Source organism: Lingula anatina, chromosome 9 (assembly GCF_051362555.1).
Source record: "Lingula anatina isolate TDL-2025a chromosome 9, LinAna3.0, whole genome shotgun sequence".
In the NCBI taxonomy this organism is placed as follows: domain Eukaryota; kingdom Metazoa; phylum Brachiopoda; class Lingulata; order Lingulida; family Lingulidae; genus Lingula; species Lingula anatina.
Genome location: NC_141775.1, coordinates 2237231 through 2255342, shown reverse-complemented (window position 1 = coordinate 2255342; position 18112 = coordinate 2237231). Strand labels below are relative to the sequence as shown.

Here is an 18112-nt window from a genome sequence, read left to right as displayed (position 1 = left end):
TAAAAGGATTTAAACTGCACGAGTCAATTTTGCAGGTGTTTCTGACGGGATATTTTCTTTTTCGAAGAGAAAGATGCCCAAATCAAAACGACCAGTGATTTACCTACGGGGAATATGGCCATTGGAGGGAGTTCTGCACAAACAGATACCAAACCCAGGGTACAGGGCCTCCACGTGAAAGAAAATACGGACACACAATTCGGGAAAGAGAAGCTACAGGTAGCGGGAGATAACAAAACTAAGAGAAGCAAGACGAGAAAATCAAAATTACAAGATAAGTATATGATCGATAATAATTTGAGAGATTCGGATAAGTTGAAGAATTACCAACAAAACAATGTTAAAGGGAGACTCAAGAGAAACTACCAATTCTGGGAAAGCATACAGACTTATAACTGTGTTTTAGACGTATTCAAAAATTGGATAAATCATTCCATTTATTCAGACTCTGTTGGATTCAGTTATCAAGAATAACAAACCATCTCTTGAAAACACAGAATTTGTCATCAAAGACATTAAAAATTTGTTAAAATTTGTTAGAATTTGAGAAGTGAAAGAAATCCCAAAGGTGGTAAATCCGTTAAGAGTTACTTCTAACGGCAGTACTTGATTTAAGACACGTGAATCCATACATTTGGAAAGAGAAAGTAAAATTTAAAGATACGAACGAGGCGACAATATGTTAAATTGGGGAGGTATAAGTTTCAGTTTGATTAGAAAGATGGTTATTATCACATATATATTAGGGAATCACAGTTTTTGCTTTCAACCAATTTTCTTGGTGTATGAACGGTTAGATGAAATACGATAATGATACAATGCTTTATTTTTAGAATTTCGTCAGCAGGTTACATATTCAATAAAGTTTTGAGATGTTTAGTGAAACATTGGAGATCAAAACATATAACAATTATTATGTATGATGGTTTGGTATTTAGCGAAAAATCAGAGACTTGTGGAAATTTTACGAATCTAGTCAGACACGATTTAATTAAATCTGGTTTCTGGTATATGGAAATTAGCACAAAAGTTGAACTGGTTGGGGTTACATTGGGATTTGGAAACAGCAATAATTTCAATAATTAACAAAACAGTTGCAGATTTTAAAGTTGATATAATGGATATATCAAAATATAATATATATAAAAATATATCAAAAATTTCTGCTCGAAGTTAAGTTGGAGTTACGAGAAAAATTATGTATTTATATATAGTAATAGGTGATGTAACGAGAATGATGACTAGAAATTTGTATCAAGTGATAAATGGTAGGAAAATTGGGATGGTCTCGATGATTTGCATGACAAGTTAGATATGTTAAATGAATTAAAATTTTGGTTGTCGGACATAGACAGACTAAATCGCAGAGACATGTTCGTGAATGATGTTCCAAAAATACTGGGGTTTTCAGATGCAGGCGAACACACACACGGTGGTTATTTGTTTGGATGCAATTTTGAGATTTGTTTAAAAAAATGTGATCAGATATTGAGAAAAAGCAGAGCTCAATATGGAGACAATTTAAGTCGTTACTTATTTCATTGCAGTCATTTACAAAATTTATTAAAAATCGCAAAATCGTGTGATTTACAGATAATCAAAATGTTGTGAGAATAGTACAAACTGGATTGACGAAAGTGAATTTGCAAACATTGGCATTAAACATTTCAGTTTTTGTGTAGAAAATAATACCATTTTGCAAATAAAATTGATTCCAAGGACACAAAACGAAAAAGAGGATTACGTAAGTAAAATTATAGACACAGAAGTTTGGCAAGTTACAGAAAATTTACAGACTTGACATTTAATATGGAATATTTTTTTCCAAGTAATTTTTTATCGTTTTTTCCTATTTTGCTGACTGATAAATGAAAATAAGGATTAAAATCGTTTTTTAATAACTTAAAGTTATCTCTTTGATGTCATTGTGATATCAATTCATTAATGGAATTCGCCAGAGAAGCAAACAAAAACACATTGCCTATTCTATGTCATACGACTTCCATTAAAAGATATATTTTGGATCTCCATATTTTCCAAATTATCGTCTGTAAAAGAGTTATACGCTCCACAAAAGACCCTCATGTCAGTTGCTATAGTCACAGTAATGATCGCTGTTACGCCTGGCCTCTTCTGGCTGTTGCCAGCGCTCTCTAGCGGCAAGGCATTCCTTGGGGTAGGTTTTTAGAGTTCAATCTGGAATGATATTCCAGGCATCGGTCTAAAAGTGTCCAATCTGGTCCAGTTTTATTGTAGGACATGTAGGCAGTTGATTCGGCGAGTAATGGCCTACCGAAATATTGTCTATGTGGTTCAAATGTGGCGATTTTGATGACCAAGGTAGCTGCTCATTCCCTTGGTTCTGTAAGTTATCTGCTATTTAAAGTGCCCTGTGTGAGCCTGCAACCTCACCGTGCAACCTAAAATTGTTCCTAAGGTGCCCCCTATCAAATGATAGTCAAGTGGTTCCGAGATTATTCCTTAATTTGATCTGGTTCAGTTTTTCGTCGATGACTACCATTGGTGTTTTGGCACCAATGTGGTATCCACTTCAAATACTGACGCTGTCAATCACCCTTTTCACTTTAGACCCGGCATTTGCCTCATCGTAGGCCTCTTCTGGATATCTGTAAACTCTGTTTGACTAATTGGGCGGTACAGGTGAAATCTGACCTCAATAAAGAAAGCCATGCAGTTTCATTGTTCTACCCAGAAACGGTCATGCCCCCCCCCCCCCCAATTCATTAGAGAAACAGACGACGATGTTTTGCTGTTTACAGTGGGTGCCTCAGAGGTCGTTTGGTGTTTTTACCTGCTAAACCCAGGTTGGTGTTTGCTAAGGGCATTGAAAAACGCATTTTGGTGGCAATTTACCCCTTGTTCTGAACGGACTAAGTGTTTTTTGTTCAGTTGCAGCAGCGTATCCCGAAAGACAGTGGGTCCTGTACCCTGTAGGTAAGATTTTGATACACTGGGGGGTGACCTCTGTGTAGGTACATCAGTCTGGGCATTACTCTATAAAACTGTGGGGACCGTTCTGTTTGGCGCTATGATCTGTCTGGTAATGTCTGTCTTTTTTGCGCCATTCTGCCATAGATTAAAAAATTTGTAATGCACTACTTGACTCATCTTCCGCACTGCAAAACTGACCGCTTGCATGCAAAATTTCAAATTCTTCTATGCAGTAGTTGTCGACATATGGATACTTTTTTGACAGAACCAAGCTTTGCCTAAGCCAAGCTTTGACCAGCCCAAAGGAACACTACCCAATTAAATCACTGCATATTTCATAATGTAGCAGCGCGACAGACATGAAAGTCAGTTAATTGGTAGCGACACACCTGACTACACAGTTCTCCATCACAAATCCTATATGAGATCCGAGTTTTTTTGAAAAAAGAACGCATTTTTACCTAGGTATACCTTCGAAACTGAAATATTCCATATTAAATGTCAAGTCTGTATTTAATTTTAAGTTTAAAAAATGGGGCACATATACAAAAGATAAATTTGCAAATTACGAAAATACAAAGGTAACTCGTAAAGGTAATTCAAAATTTAAAGGACAATGTTCATGTAAAAATCCATTTCTCGAATTTTGAAGATACAGCACTCAATCTATACACTAGAGGTATGTTTTAATCGATCCCCGCCATTTAAAAATTATAAAAACAATCTATTAGTAGAAAAAAAAGTGTTTTAGTAAACCTCACCTCAATATGCAAAAATGAAGCAACAGATCTGGGTCACGTGGTACTGTGACGACAATCACGATAAAGGTCTATGAGACTCTACTGAGCTGCAGGTGCATACAGACGGAGAAGTTAGGGAAAGTTGTGTTGAACGGAGTTGAGGAATTTTCGTTATGCTTCGGTGTGTTGCCGTGGGATTCACCAAAATTGCAGCTCTCGTTGACAATCTTTCTTTGTCTGTGACGGTCTTCCGTGACTTACTTACTAACTTCGGTGACAATAGTTGCGATGCTCTAGATCATGGTCACCTCAGGTGGTTTAGATCATATCAAGAGCTGGTAGTCTTTCAGATTTTAAAACTGTCATCAGTTGGCAAACTTACTGATTGCTGATGCATTTTAAATGCATTGTAGTTGACCAAAAGCTCGTTTGCAACAAACCTGTTAATTATGCACCGCTGCAATTCCCAAGCCAGGTAATAACAGGTATGAAACTCGTCTTGGTGGGCTTTCATATTTTTCGATATATCTCATTTATTTCATGGGGTTATTTTATTGGTATTTGTAAATGACGTTAAATATCAATACTTAAACAATTAAGTTCAAACACGGTCGAGAACATTAATAAAAGAAATTGCTCTCAGGGTATCTTGGAGCTTCCGTGGAAGAAAACGTGTTGAGGAAAAACAGGAAAAAGAGCGTTATATTAAAGAAAAAATGGGAACTGCTATAATAAAATGGTTCGTTATCCTAATTCGTTTATGCTTTGAGGATTTGTTTCTGAAGATTATTTCATCTGAAATATTAAATAATTTAAAAGATTGATTATTTTATAACTTGAAACGCAAATTCTGCGTCAGTACGCAATTTTTTTTTTTTTTTTTTTTTGCAAATTTGTAAGCTTATAACAACGTGCTATAAAGATCTACTCAAGAAAAAAATTTGCTTGGGTAAAATTGAGTACGGAATGAACTGGAGACACTTGGCTTGTCATTAAGTTTACACGAAAATATGTCAGGTAACTTTATACTGTCTTTGAAAGAGTAAAGATTGAAAGATAATTTTAGACAAACTTTGACGGGGGAAATACCTACAAAGAGTAATGGGCTATTTCGCCAACATCTTGTTGAAAATTTTACACTGCAATTCTATTCAAATAAGCTAAGGAACTAATTTCCAAATTAATACTCTCATCACATAACAGGGGGGTAACCAGACCTGCAAAAATTGTACGCACATATTTAAAAAGATTACAAGCACATACAGCAAAATGTAGACTTACGCAAAACATGAAGGACAGCGTAATCACAGCAAATGTACCTCATATAGTAGCTAAATTTAATTTGCGTTCGATACAAGCAAGACAAATTGAATGCCATTTAACCCTCTAATTAAGAGGTAAAGGAAGTTCCAGGTAGATGGATGATTAAGATAGGACTTGTAAAGGTAACGGGCATTGTTTACCTCAGTTTAATAAAAGTATGCAAGACGGAGTGTCAGCGGTTTAATAAAATAAATTGAATTTCACAAATAACATGGACCTCATATGCAATAATCAACATTTCCCTTAACTCATTCAAATGCAGTGTTTTATACAACTTGGGATAACCATAATGAAATGCTTGTTAAAGAAATGACTAGACGGGAAATGGTTTTACACAGCTTCACGAGGATTTAGACCCCTCGGGTAAGAGATTTGAATGAGTATAAACTTTTATCAGAAGCCAGAGAAGTCATCTTACAGGTAGACAATGCAGCTCAGTTTGACAGCTAAGCACGCTCTGTTCTCCAGTGGCTCGATTGTCGTCATTGGACCACGTGACCACGTAGCTCATTAACTCCCAGGCCGAGCAAATAGGACGTTTTTTAAAGCCAAAAATTTACAAAATGAGCTTTTAATTTGTGTATTTGGATAAAGATATCGTTAGTTGGGCATGTTTTCTGAAGAATATGTTCCGTTCAGGCCATTCTGACGGCATGAAGCAAACCCTTTAAGAACTAAAATGCAGAAGCTGATGATGCCTTTTTACAGGATTTGTCAAATGAGCTTTGGAAGTAACTGGCTCGCGCTGCCCATAATTATTTTACATGCGTGTTGATGAAATAATTTTGGGGCTCTGTTTTTTTTTTTTTTTTTTATCAGAGTATATGTAGATGGGCCCTATCCAACGGTCTTGTTTGATAGGCCTACTAATTTACAAGACTGAGAAGACAATATCCGCCGGACTTCCGACTTAACAATTCTAGGAGCTTACGTTTTTTTTTCCATGCAATTGTCAGCGCCCTACGTGTAATATCGGTTACGTAATATTCACTTTAACTAGATTAGAATATTTTTTTAAAATTTCAAAAAAAAAAAAAAAAGCAAATCAGCAGGCTCTTTTGCCATGCATCTTGGACTTGTTAAAAAATTGTTTTTTACAGACAGACACCCTGTGTTTCATTCAGGCCTATGACGATATCACGAAGAGTTGTGTACTAACGTTTTATCAAAATTTTAATTGACTTATCACCCATTAATCGCAAGCTCTATGCTGCCTACATGCCTATATTACACTGCATGATGACTCATCTGTTGACAGCCATTTCGCTGTTTTCACCTGAAAAATTGACGTCATCATGGCGCATGCGCAGTAGCGTTGCTTACCTTCAGTGAAGAGAGTAATCGAGAAGCAGCGAGTTAAACTTCCGTGACAGCTTCACATGTCACGAAAATAACATAGACAGGAAGTCCCCAGAACTAGAGTACTTAGGCCAGTTGACCACGTAACTATATATAGAAGAAAACGATCCGATGAGAGAAAAGCTGTAAATCTAGAGGTAAGTCCTGGTTGTAGTTCAAAATGGAGGGTGCCATTTTCATGATTTAGAACTCAGAGACTTATAAGATGAAAGTGAAGTTGACTGCGTCTTAGTAACTGAATTTACATTCGCATTAGATGTTTTTAGTTCTGGCAGAAAAGTTATGAGCGGATAATTAGTGTACTTTGTGGTATTTCTGATCTCCGGAGTCGGGCGTCTTTGTTCGTTTTTGTCGTCTGATATGTCATTGTATGTAAAAAACTAGTGTGGACATGCTATTTGTTGTCTTTAAAGGGATAATAACTCTTCGTATGAGACCTATATTTCACGATAAAAACCTTGTGAATAACTCATAGAAATATAATATATTCTGTTTTACCACAAAAACAGCAGTTATAGCTTTTATTCTGATATTTGAACTTGTCTTTAGACCACGTGACCTCCATTGATGTCTATACTCTGTTAAAATCTCTTAAGAGATTTTAACAAAAAAACAAACTTTTTAGAAAAAAACCAGGGACTAACTTTGAATGTAAAAATGGATTCAATAACCATTGGTAAGTATGGAAAAATTGTTGTTTACTCCAGGAAAATTCATTTTTTGGCCGAAACGAAGAGTTATTATTGCTTTAAAAATCCGGTGTTAAGACGTCTTGTCTCTAATTTTTAAATTGCTCACGCCTAACTAGATTTTATGTAATCTAAACTGCGGAAAATCTTAGCCTAAACAGATCTTTATACTGTCAAAATTAAATGCATCACTAAATGATTTTCTCTGTTTTCTATGAAGCTGATTGCTGTGTACAGCAGCATTTAGCTACTGTTTATAATACTCAGGGTGTGGTCAAATAGACATAACGCCTGGAACAATACCTGTCTTCAAGATGGTACATTATCTCTTAGTGTATTCAGTTCTTGTCAAACAATAACTGGAGATTGGTGACAAAGGTGACGGTACAGGTGTGAACATGTCACACCTTTCATTAATATTCTGCAACAGTTGGTGATCCACAGTTGTTAATGGGGTGATGTTAGCGTATTTCCCATGTTCTCTGTGTTGGCAATGTTTATGACATTGTTTTTTGTATAGTATGTGTATCAACATATAGCTGAAAAAAAAAAAACAGAACACAGTCAAGTATGAAAGTATTCTTGCAGAGCTTTGAATAGAATCAAATGAAATATGATTATGATGGATGATAAGGTTTAAATTTGTAAAGTGCACGGTATCTCGCAGTAACATGTCAGACTTTGGTCAGAATTCTCATCTGAGAACTAAGGTAAATTCATCTATTTAGGTAGATAAACAATAACAGTAATAAACATAGTCACCCTCAGTGTCTTCTTTCTGTCTGTTTTTAAAGGGCAGTGACCAAGGAATGCATGTGTTCATAGACTTGAACCTAAAGACTTTTTCATGACAATTTTGAAATAATTTGGCAGTCCACAAATCACCAATTAATGGCAAAGTTTCACATTCTTTTCTCCCATTCACTTGAACAAAGAACCTGTATGTCCTCTGGTATAAAGTTTTGCCCCATGGATTTAGAGGTTAGGAGGTGGGTTACCACATACACATACAAAATATCTCTGTAATTGCTAATGTCGCATGGGCAGAGGAAAAATTTAGATAAATTTTCATTGTATTCTTACTAGTATTTGGCTCAAGAAATATATCAAATATTAACTAAGTTTTTGCCAATTTTCTCCTTAATCTGGTTTAAAAAAAACCCTGATCTTTGTAACCTAATTCAGCCTTTTAGCTATTAGTCAAATGAAAATCATATCCAAGAGAGCTCCCAGACATGATGTTCTGACCTTTGCTATGTTCTTCTGTTGCCAAACATGTTAGTCTGACTTGCCCATTAGGTTGACAAGATCACCACTATAGAACAGTGCCCCCAGGGTCATGTTAATGACCATGTTGAACTGGTTTGATCATTATGCACCAACTACTGGCAATGACTAGTAATGGGAAGGTATTGTTGTGGCTACAGTAAAAAAAAAAAAAAACTGTCATCATCACTCATCAGGGTAAAACAACAATAGTGTCTGCAATCAGTGACAAAAATCAAAATTTGTTTTTGTCCAGGATTTTCCTAGAGAATGTGATGTGACATGAAGATATTGGTAAATAATTTAAGCTGTTAGTTGAAGAAACAATCCTAGTGACCCTTATAAATGATATTAATTATAAGTTGGCTTCATTTAAAGTCAGAAAGTCCTTGAAAAGTACTTGAATTAGAACCTCAAAAGTCCTTGAACAGCTGAAGTTGAATTCCTAATGCTGCCGAATGAACCATATTATTTTAATTCATAGCTGCCTCATGTGACTACAACATATTGTACCACAGCAGTTGAAGACATTAAATATAACTAATTCAACCTAATTCAGAGGAAAATAATGAAAATGAAATACAGATTCCTCTGTTTGCTTACTTGTAACAAAACATATATCTGAGATGAACAAAGATTTTACTCTGTGTGAGAATGGAATAAAATACATGAAAAATGACCTAGTCATGGTCTTCTGCTGTGTCAGCGTGACATGGTGAAAAACTTGGAATTAAGGCCATAAGGTGCACTTCGAAAAGGATTCAAGTTACACTGAATAATTCCTTATGCCTCAGTGTAGAAGTTTTATCAGTTGCACTTTTAGCGACCTGCTCACTTCCGGATTTCACATGTAAATGAAACCCACCATTGTGCATAAGTATTTGTTTTTTACAAACACTGATTGTAAACAGGGAATGTTTTGGAGTTGAATCAACAAGAGACTGCTCTGATGACATTTTATCAGTCAGCTGGCAAACATGGCATATGTAATGAGTATGTAAACATTTTTGAAGCATAGAAAATTTTCTTTTTACCTGTGTACAAGTTACTTGATTTTATTAATTTATTGTTCAACTTGACCTGTGATGTAATAAATTGTTGTCAAGAAAGGCAATTCTGTATTGTCACTATTCACAAGTCACAATATAATCAGTTTGACTTCCTTGTCTCAGTCAGTTCTCTCTGCAGGTTGTATGACAGGCTTAGAACAGATTTGTGATAGGCTTAAGACAGCTACGTATCTTGTAGGGCAGTTTTCTTTGTCAGCAACTTTTCTGTATTTCAAATAATAGAAAATCTATTCATAATCATCATCAGAAAAAAAAGTGACCCGTGTTCTAACAGTTCATAACGCCCAGATATTTGTACAGCTGTCTGATTCCCATAAATAAATCTCTTCTGACTAATTTCCTGATTTATGGATATATGATTTAGGTAGAAGATTATCATATCTTTGTTTGGTTTGCATACTGGGAACCGCCCTGTCTTGATATAGGTGCCGCCACTGGTGGCCTTTATCCCCTTGGGCAAATTGTAAAAGAATAAATCATTGTTTAATTTCCTGGTTGCCTTTTCCTGACAAATTGTCTGATATGAGAGGTAATGGTAGGTAAATGAGGTTAAATTCTGATGTCATTGCTGATGAAAAAAGTATTGGAACTTGAGTACTAGTAAACCCTTTTTGTATGGTAATGGCCATTCAAAGTTATTATTAAAAACTTATTGTTCACATTTGACTCATTAGTCATACAGGGACACAAAAAGTTGAAGGCGCAGTTACAAATTGTCTTCAGAAAAAGCCCCCCCCCCTCCCCCCCAGCCAGGCCGCCCTTTAAACTTGTAGGCTACAGGTCAGGGATCACAGCAGTGCAGTAACCAGGCACTTTGCTGCTCAATACTCCACCCAGTTCATATAAAAGATTTTAGATTGTAAGGCATATCTTCATAATAATTCACCCAGGTATGTAAAAGGTTTCAGATTTAAAAGGTATGTGTTCACAATCTAGGGGCTTTATTATGTAGCTAAGCTAAGACAGCATTTTAGGGCGTAGTCTCGTTAATACTATAAATGTCCAGGTTATATACGACAACACATTCCTTACTTCAGTTGGGGTATTATTATGGAAAATAATAATTTTAACACAGATGATATCCTTTCTTACCTCTCTTTGACAGAGAATTGAAATATTAGGATTTATTATCTTTTAAAAAGGTGAATTTTAATCCAGACGTCTTCATTTTAAGACACATCTTTACCCCAATTGTAAGCTTCTGCATGTTAACTAACAGCAATTTGTTCAGGCAGCCAGGCTTTTGATTGAATTATAAATGACTCAGTGGATATCCAGGTTATGGGAAAAATTAATACCAGTAAATGTTTTTCATATCTTTTCATTTGTTTATATAGATATTTAAATTAATTTCTTTGCAAAAGTTGTTGCTTCAAAAAATTTTCAAATATTGAATTAAAATACTTTATGTGTGGCAAAACAAAACCTGATAAAAATAATTTTTTGGGTTTTTAAAAGTTATGAATTGTGTGACGGTTTTATTTTGTTTATTTTTTTTTTCAAGTCAAATCTAATAGGTGGAAAGTTAGGGTTGAAGGGAAAAAATGTTTACTCTGAATGAAGATTTCATATAGATTCTATGTCATTTTTCATGTTAGTTTGACTAGAAGAGTAAACAGCTCCACTTTTGCAGAAAAAGACTGGGAACCCTTGGAAAAAATATCAGCTTCATGCTTTGAAAACTACTGAAATATTGAAAAGAATGCATTTCTATCCTTTCAGAAATCACCAACGACCATGTTGAGTTGTATCGTAATTGCTGCCGTGATTGGCATGGCTGTGTCTGCGCAGGAGCCCCCAAACTGTGCGTGGAAGCCCCGGGCCACAGTGAACGGCATGTCATGCTGTCTACGAGACTCTATCCCAGGGTGCAGGTGTATGAACCCACCTGAGGAAATCCCGGCCGACTCTGGCGCCCCTCTCTGTGGCCGTTCAGGTAAGTCAGGGTGGTCAGATAAGGGTGCCTTCCCATCATCTGTGGTACTAACTTGTGTGGACAAACATCCATGGGAGACTCTCGCTGAATGTTATCGGATGAACAGATAATCATGCCTCCTGGCATGGAGTAGAATACAGAGTAGTTGGTGATTATGCGAGTACTTTGGAAACAAAAGGGTTCGTGTTTAATCGATTCAGTTCAGCAAGAGTCCCTGTTGAGTTAGTGTGCACTGACTAATTTCGATAGATTCATGGTGTATGGACCCTGTAGCACGTTGTGTTAAACTTAAGTATGTGGGACCTGACCAGTCCAAGGGCTGAATTGTACCTAGAGAGAAATCAATATATGTAGGAAAAGCAAAATAAAAGCAATCTGGTGCTGTTTGTGTATGTGTAAAGTAGTACTTGTTACAATTCCTAGAGATGAAATACATCTGGATATATACGGACTTTGGATGTAAACCCCCTGGATCCTCATATAGAGCAGCATGGCTTTGAGGATTGCATTTTTAACCATTGTACCTCTTTAATCTGTGAATGTCATTCTTTCAGGTGGCGGCTGTCCTGCCCTGCATCCACTGATGGCTGTCGGGATATGTGCAGAAATGTGTTCTGATCACGCTGATTGTTCCAATGGACAGCTGTGCTGCAGCAGTGGCTGTGGCCACGTGTGTAAAGACCCGGAGCGTAAGTGACTCCTCCATCAGCCTCCGGTTTTGTGATTATTTAGTTTAACTGAATAGTTTAAGCCCAGTTTAAGATGGTCTAAAATTTTAGACCAAAGTTGTTTGATTACTTTCACCTTAGGTGGAGTAACAAAAGACCACTTACATGAAATGCTGCACCTGGTTTGTGAAAATGCTGATCATTACTTTATTTAAGTGGACCACCGCATGTAAAACGAGAGGGAATATTTAGTTTTAAGATAAAGACCAATTTTTGTTTTAAAAAATTGCGTTTCTGTTTTAACACAATATATTTAGTTCTTTGTTGATTTTGTTTTAAAATAGAGACCAATTTATTTTTTTTGGTAACAAGACTCAACCAGCTGCTATTGAAGGTTATGTATGTGATGTCAGCTTATGCTTCACACTGGCAATATATCACATTGTATCTGGTAGTATCACATTGTATCTATTAGTATCACATTGTATCTATTAGTATCATATTGTATGTATATGTATCAAAAAGTAACACATTGCATGTGTATTTCATAGTCATTAATTTTGGTCCTCCCATTACAGCCATAGTGACAGTTGACAACTACGACTGCCCTGACATCCGCTGTCAGCAAGATCTGGGCTGCGACGGAAGCAGCCTGAAGAGAGACAGCAATGGCTGTCCAATGTGCGAGTGTCAGAGTGAGAAAACGACCACTGTCGCCAGTGTGGACAAAAGTAATTATGCCTTGTCCAAGTTCTTTTTGATTTAACGATTTGATATGTGCCACTTAACCAGTTTATCCTCTGTCAGAGTAGAAAAAAAGAATATTTTAAAAAATTGTGGCATTTTCAGTGCCAGGTAATTGTTGAAATTTTCAGCTTTAATTTTCATTTTATCAGAGCTTTTATTTTTTTCTACAAATGCCTTAAGCATTCTGGTAGTTCATAAACTTTTAACTCTAACCTTTTGGCTTTATCAAGATAAAATTTTGATACCACTCTGTTAGGACTCAATTTCAATATAAACAACATATTGTTGCATTGTCACAGCTTGTGTTGGAGGCATGGTGTGGAAAGAATGTGGATCTCCCTGCACACGGACATGCTCTGAACCCAGCCCGATGTGCATAGAGATGTGTGCGCCGAAATGCGAGTGTCCCAACGGTCAGGTGTGGCACGAGAAGAAAGAACAGTGTGTGGACCTGGCAGAGTGCAGTACATCAGGTACGCCTTGGAATGCCCATTAAGGCTTCTCTTTTATTGGTGTTGGTCTTTTTTGTTTCAAAGATGTGGAAACTTGGCTCTCTGAAATGTTATGCAGAAATAAGAGTTATTTTATTTATTTTTTTTTTACTTTAAGTTACTTTTATGTGTTAGAATCTTTTTTTCCATACTCTTGGCAGTATGAGCTTTATATATGCTTGAGTCTGCATTTATGCACTTTAATGCTTTAGATGTTGATATTGCTTTGAAGTACAATTCTTTATTTAATAAGTGTTGTGTAATGTGGTGTTGAAGTTTATGTTAACATGTTGTACCTTTCATACCATCTCATCACTTATGTTTTTATTCTTCCTTCTGTCTTCATATGTGCTTCCTTTATTTTAATTCGCACCTGTTCGTGCTCTTTAACTTTAGTGTGTACTGGGGGTCAAGAGTGGTTCGAGTGTGGAATGAGTTGCACCGCGACGTGCGATGAACCAAATCCCATTTGTAACAGGATGTGTGCTGCGCGATGCCAGTGCCCAAGCAGCAAACCTATTTTCCACGATGGCGTGTGTAAGGAGCTGAAGGACTGCCCAGGTGTGCATTTAGGTGTGGAAATGATGACACTTGATGCTGTTGTGATTTCTACTACTATCACCACCACTAATACTTTTACTACTACTACTACTACTACTACTACTACTACTACTAATACTACCACCACTACTTCTATGGCTACCACTACTACTACTACCACTACTACTACTTCTGCCACTACAACTACTTCTGTTGCTACCACTTCTCCACTACTACCACCACTACTACTACTTCTGCCACCACCACCACCACCACAGCTTCTACTTTTACCTATACCACCAACACTGCCCCAACTACTACTACTCTTCTGCTACTACTTCTACCACCAATACCACTACCACCTCTATTACTACAACTACCACTAACACTACTGCCATAATAAGTTCAGTCATTCATACATTGTGGGCTTTTCAGTCACCTTTAATGTCATTGGGGTGTTGTGCAAGTCATTCTCTAAACTTCTGGATGTAACACATAACTCAGTGTTGACATTTATGGTAATATTAGATGTAAGATGGTGCTGACACCTACAGATACAGATGTGACTCAGTGCTGACACCTATAGTTCCAGTGATATAACTCTGTGCTGCCCTCTGTAGTTCCAGAGCCTGAACCTGCCGACCACTGTCCCGAGGGCTGCCCCAAAGGCCAGACATGTCAACAACAGCAGGTTCAGTGTATCAGGGCACCGTGTCCCTTAATGTGGACCTGTCTACCTGAGCCTGAGATGCGTGAGTTTTTTTTTTTTTTTTTTAAACCTTGGATAACACATAAGTAAAATATACGAACCTAGGTTAATTGAATGAGAGATGATCATTCATGATTTAAAGGCTGGACTTATGTTATTCTGACAAAGTTGATGATTTGTTATTTTCAGTATGGACCAACGTTAATTCAAACAAAGTTGATTATTTATAATTAAAAGGATGGCAATGTACATTCAAACAAAGTTCATAATTTATTATAAGAATAATTTATCACCAGATTGTGTGAAGCTGCTGTTAGCATACAAGTGTGAGGGAGTTTCAGATAATATCATTCTCTACATTTATTGTAGCATGCGCCATGCCAATGTGTGCAACTCGCTGCGAGTACGGGTACGCACTGGATGCACGCGGGTGCATGACATGCGACTGTCGCAGCACGCCCCAAAGCAACTGCCCCGTCGAGCTGTGCGCAGACAGCTGCGGGTACACCACCGACGAGTACGGCTGTAAGAAATGCACGCCCTGCACCGAGTGCCCAATGTTCAAGTGCGTGCCGTGCAAGTATGGTTACGAGATAGATGAAAACGGCTGCCAGACATGTGAATGTCTTCAGACTCCACGTCGCCATGTGTGCCCCATGGTGATGTGTGCCAATCATTGCCCATTCGGTCGGCGTGAGATGGATACCTTGAAGCACTGTACTGGCTGTGAGTGTGCTGGCCTTGACATGTACGGGCTGATTGGAGTGACCCTGGGTGGAGCTGTTCTCATAGCCATTTTAGTGATTGTGACGGTACGTATTTGGCAAAAATTGTTTAATTTCATATATTTTTATTTCCTTTTTTCCCCCCTTTCTGAAATAGTAATATGTAACTGAGAAGTCAGAACTAAACTTGACCTTTTCTTTTCAATAGAATTCAGATCAGATACCATGTCATTTAAAACACGTAGTCCAAGATATTCACAGATAATTTCCATTTATATTTTTTAAGGACACACTAGTTTACTTATTTTAATATGATTAAATCAAATTATTGAAACAGATTTAATTTAAGTGATGTTTTGACAGCCTTGGATATATGCAGCAATCCATGCATTGCATCATTGCTTGAATGTTCCAATTTTGTCCACCAGGTGTGCTGCTGTAGAACAGCCAAGAAGAGACAAGGCAAGTACAACATGATTGTTGCAGCCATGACCAAGCAGCCTGCCTATGAGAAGATGCGGGAGAACAGCGTCTCTTTCAAGGCATCTGTTCCCAAGGATGGAAGTGAGGCTGACATCACCGTCAAAAAACCAGTCAGTGTCTAACATATCAGACAGTTTTCAGTGCAGCATGTCAGTGCTTATGCCATCAATCTGAGAAAAAGAAGATAAAACATTTTCAACGGTCATAAATGGCAGAGAGCAGGGTAGTGTAAATATAATTGAATTGTAAATAACCAAAGCATTACACACATAAAAAGATTTATTCAGCTCCCGTCAAAAAAGCTCAGTTGGTCCTCTGGTTCAGTTGAAAACAAATTGATCACATGAAAATGCTCATTCAATCTTTACAACAATTGTGGCAATCTTTACTACAATTGTGGGAACAGTGTTCACTTTTACCTGCTGAGGGCAGTTCTTTTAAAACGATAACTTTGATTAATTTTGGAAACGGGAGTCATGCTGACAAACTCTGTCATGTACCACCATATATGCCAAATGGTAGTCTTTAAGAACATGCTTTTTTCTTCACAAAGGATCTAATGCGTATAAATACCTTAGAGTGCTTGTTCAAGTTTGGTACTTAAACATGTTGTAAAATGAAAAGCAATACACCAAAGGTTTACACATAACTGAAAGACCAGTTAGTGTTTTAAATAGCTTTTCTCTTCTGCATTGCTATTCACCACTTTACAGATACTTACAAAATCGCTGCGCGCATGCGTGAGAATTGCATTGTGGGAAAAAATAGAGCAAAACAAAAACAGCGAGTATCCGAATAATGGGGAATAACCTCGACGATCGCACACTCTGGTCCATGATTGTAAAATTAGCGGGAAATTACCTTTCTCGATACCTTCTATCATTTCTGCAACTTGAAACACAGCAGGTAGTCATTATTTTGTGTTCAAGAGCCTTCGCGCCATGAGTTCACGCTCTTTCCCCTCCCCACAATGCAGTTCGAGTTTCCTGTCGATGTACAACTGTAAAGTGATGAATGGTACAGTAAATACTGCCATAAAATGTATTTGTAAACTAATAATGCTTTATGCAAGATTATATATTCAAGATATTCATACTTTTATAGCACAAACTGCTTTTATAACATAATGAAGATCGTTTCTGCAATGATATACATTCAGGATATTCATTCTTGTATATGTTATGTACTTCACTTTCGTTGTGTGTAAAAGATCATGCATTGTATTATTATTAATATGGCTAACTTTTCGCGTGTAGCATTCCAGGGTGAAGGTATTTTTGTACTAGGGTAATGCAATTATATTTGTTAAAATAGTGCAAAGTGCACCAAAGACTTTCTTTGAGGAGTCAAAATATTGCTTTTCTAAGTAATCAAAAGTTTTTGCCACATTATTATGGTTGTCTTTATTATGTACAGACACAGATGTGTCTGTACATATTGCCATCACCTGCGTCTGTCGTCGCCGTCGCCGATCATGTCGCCGTCGCCGTCGCCGTGCACTTTCAGCGTTAACACCATAAGTGGAAGACAGTTTTAATTTTTGGCTTTATATTTACAGAGCTGACTAATATTCATAAAACGCAGGTCAAGTTCGAAAATCAGCATGATCGGGCCATTATTGTAGGATTTATGCTGTTTTTTCACTTTTTAGCATATATGCAACACTGTTAACACATTTCAAGGAAAACCGATAGACCTGTTGTCATGAAACTCACAGGAGTAATCAATGTTACTAAAACGCAGGTCAAGTTCGAAAATCGGCATGATCGGGCCACTATTTTACTAGTTATGCTGTTTTTTACCTTTTTCAGCATATATGCAACACTGTAAACACAATATAAGAAAAACAGATGGGCCAATAGTCATGAAAGTCACAGGAGTGGTCAATTTTACTAAAATGCAGGTTGAGTTCGTAAATCAGCATAATCGTGCCATTATTTTAGAAGGTATGCTGTTTTTTCACATTTCCTCAGATTCAATTTTTAGGCATGTTAACAGTCTCATTTTTAAACTAATAAGATACGTGAAAGTGTTAGTTTGACATTTCCTGCATCTTTACAACATTGTTAGTTGATTTTGTAAAAATGATGGTAAACATGTTATCGTGTATTGTGTAATAAAGTTTCAAAAATGGAAATAAACTCATATCATTGCAATTTGTCAGATTCAATCATTCACTATGTTCAGAATCTCAGAATGGAAGAAATTGGACATTTAACACTGCTCTATTGATATTTTTCTCATTACATCAATTTTCTTAGTTGATCATATAAAAATGGCAGTAAACTGTTAATTTTGTTTTATGTTAAAAATTGTTAAAAATGGGGGGGAAAACATTTCAGAACAGTGCTGTCTTGTTTACATTTCGGCATTTTCAAGTTGTGACTTTGAAGTTCCATGGGCCTGAAGACCTT

General features: G+C 36.8%; 1 protein-coding gene across 3 annotated transcripts; it reads left to right on the top strand.

The window, feature by feature from the left end:
- The first annotated feature begins 6306 nt into the window (after positions 1-6306).
- Positions 6307-17089, top strand: LOC106168137 (kielin/chordin-like protein). Of its 3 annotated transcripts, none has more exons than XM_086995377.1 (9): positions 6307-6511; positions 11122-11335; positions 11890-12024; positions 12582-12734; positions 13050-13223; positions 13638-13802; positions 14402-14533; positions 14860-15302; positions 15644-17089. In XM_086995377.1, the coding sequence occupies exons 2-9, from the start codon at positions 11137-11139 to the stop codon at positions 15818-15820; spliced, it is 1578 nt and encodes a 525-aa protein (XP_086851503.1). In that variant the 5' UTR covers positions 6307-6511; positions 11122-11136; the 3' UTR covers positions 15821-17089. The 3 variants fall into 3 exon arrangements, with proteins under 3 accessions (XP_086851503.1, XP_013391189.2, XP_086851504.1); XM_013535735.2 differs by having other exon boundaries at positions 13638-13814; XM_086995378.1 differs by lacking the exon at positions 13638-13802.
- Positions 17090-18112: the final 1023 nt, after the last annotated feature.

What these genes read in the sequence shown, in the direction of transcription:
- LOC106168137 (XM_013535735.2), top strand. Translation starts at nt 11,137, where the DNA reads ATGTTGAGTTGTATCGTAATTGCTGCCGTGATTGGCATGGCTGTGTCT. An exon ending in CCCTCTCTGTGGCCGTTCAG is followed by an intron (nt 11,336 to 11,889) that starts GTAAGTCAGGGT and finishes TCATTCTTTCAG; the next exon opens with GTGGCGGCTGTCCTGCCCTG. An exon ending in GGCAGAGTGCAGTACATCAG is followed by an intron (nt 13,224 to 13,637) that starts GTACGCCTTGGA and finishes CTTTAACTTTAG; the next exon opens with TGTGTACTGGGGGTCAAGAG.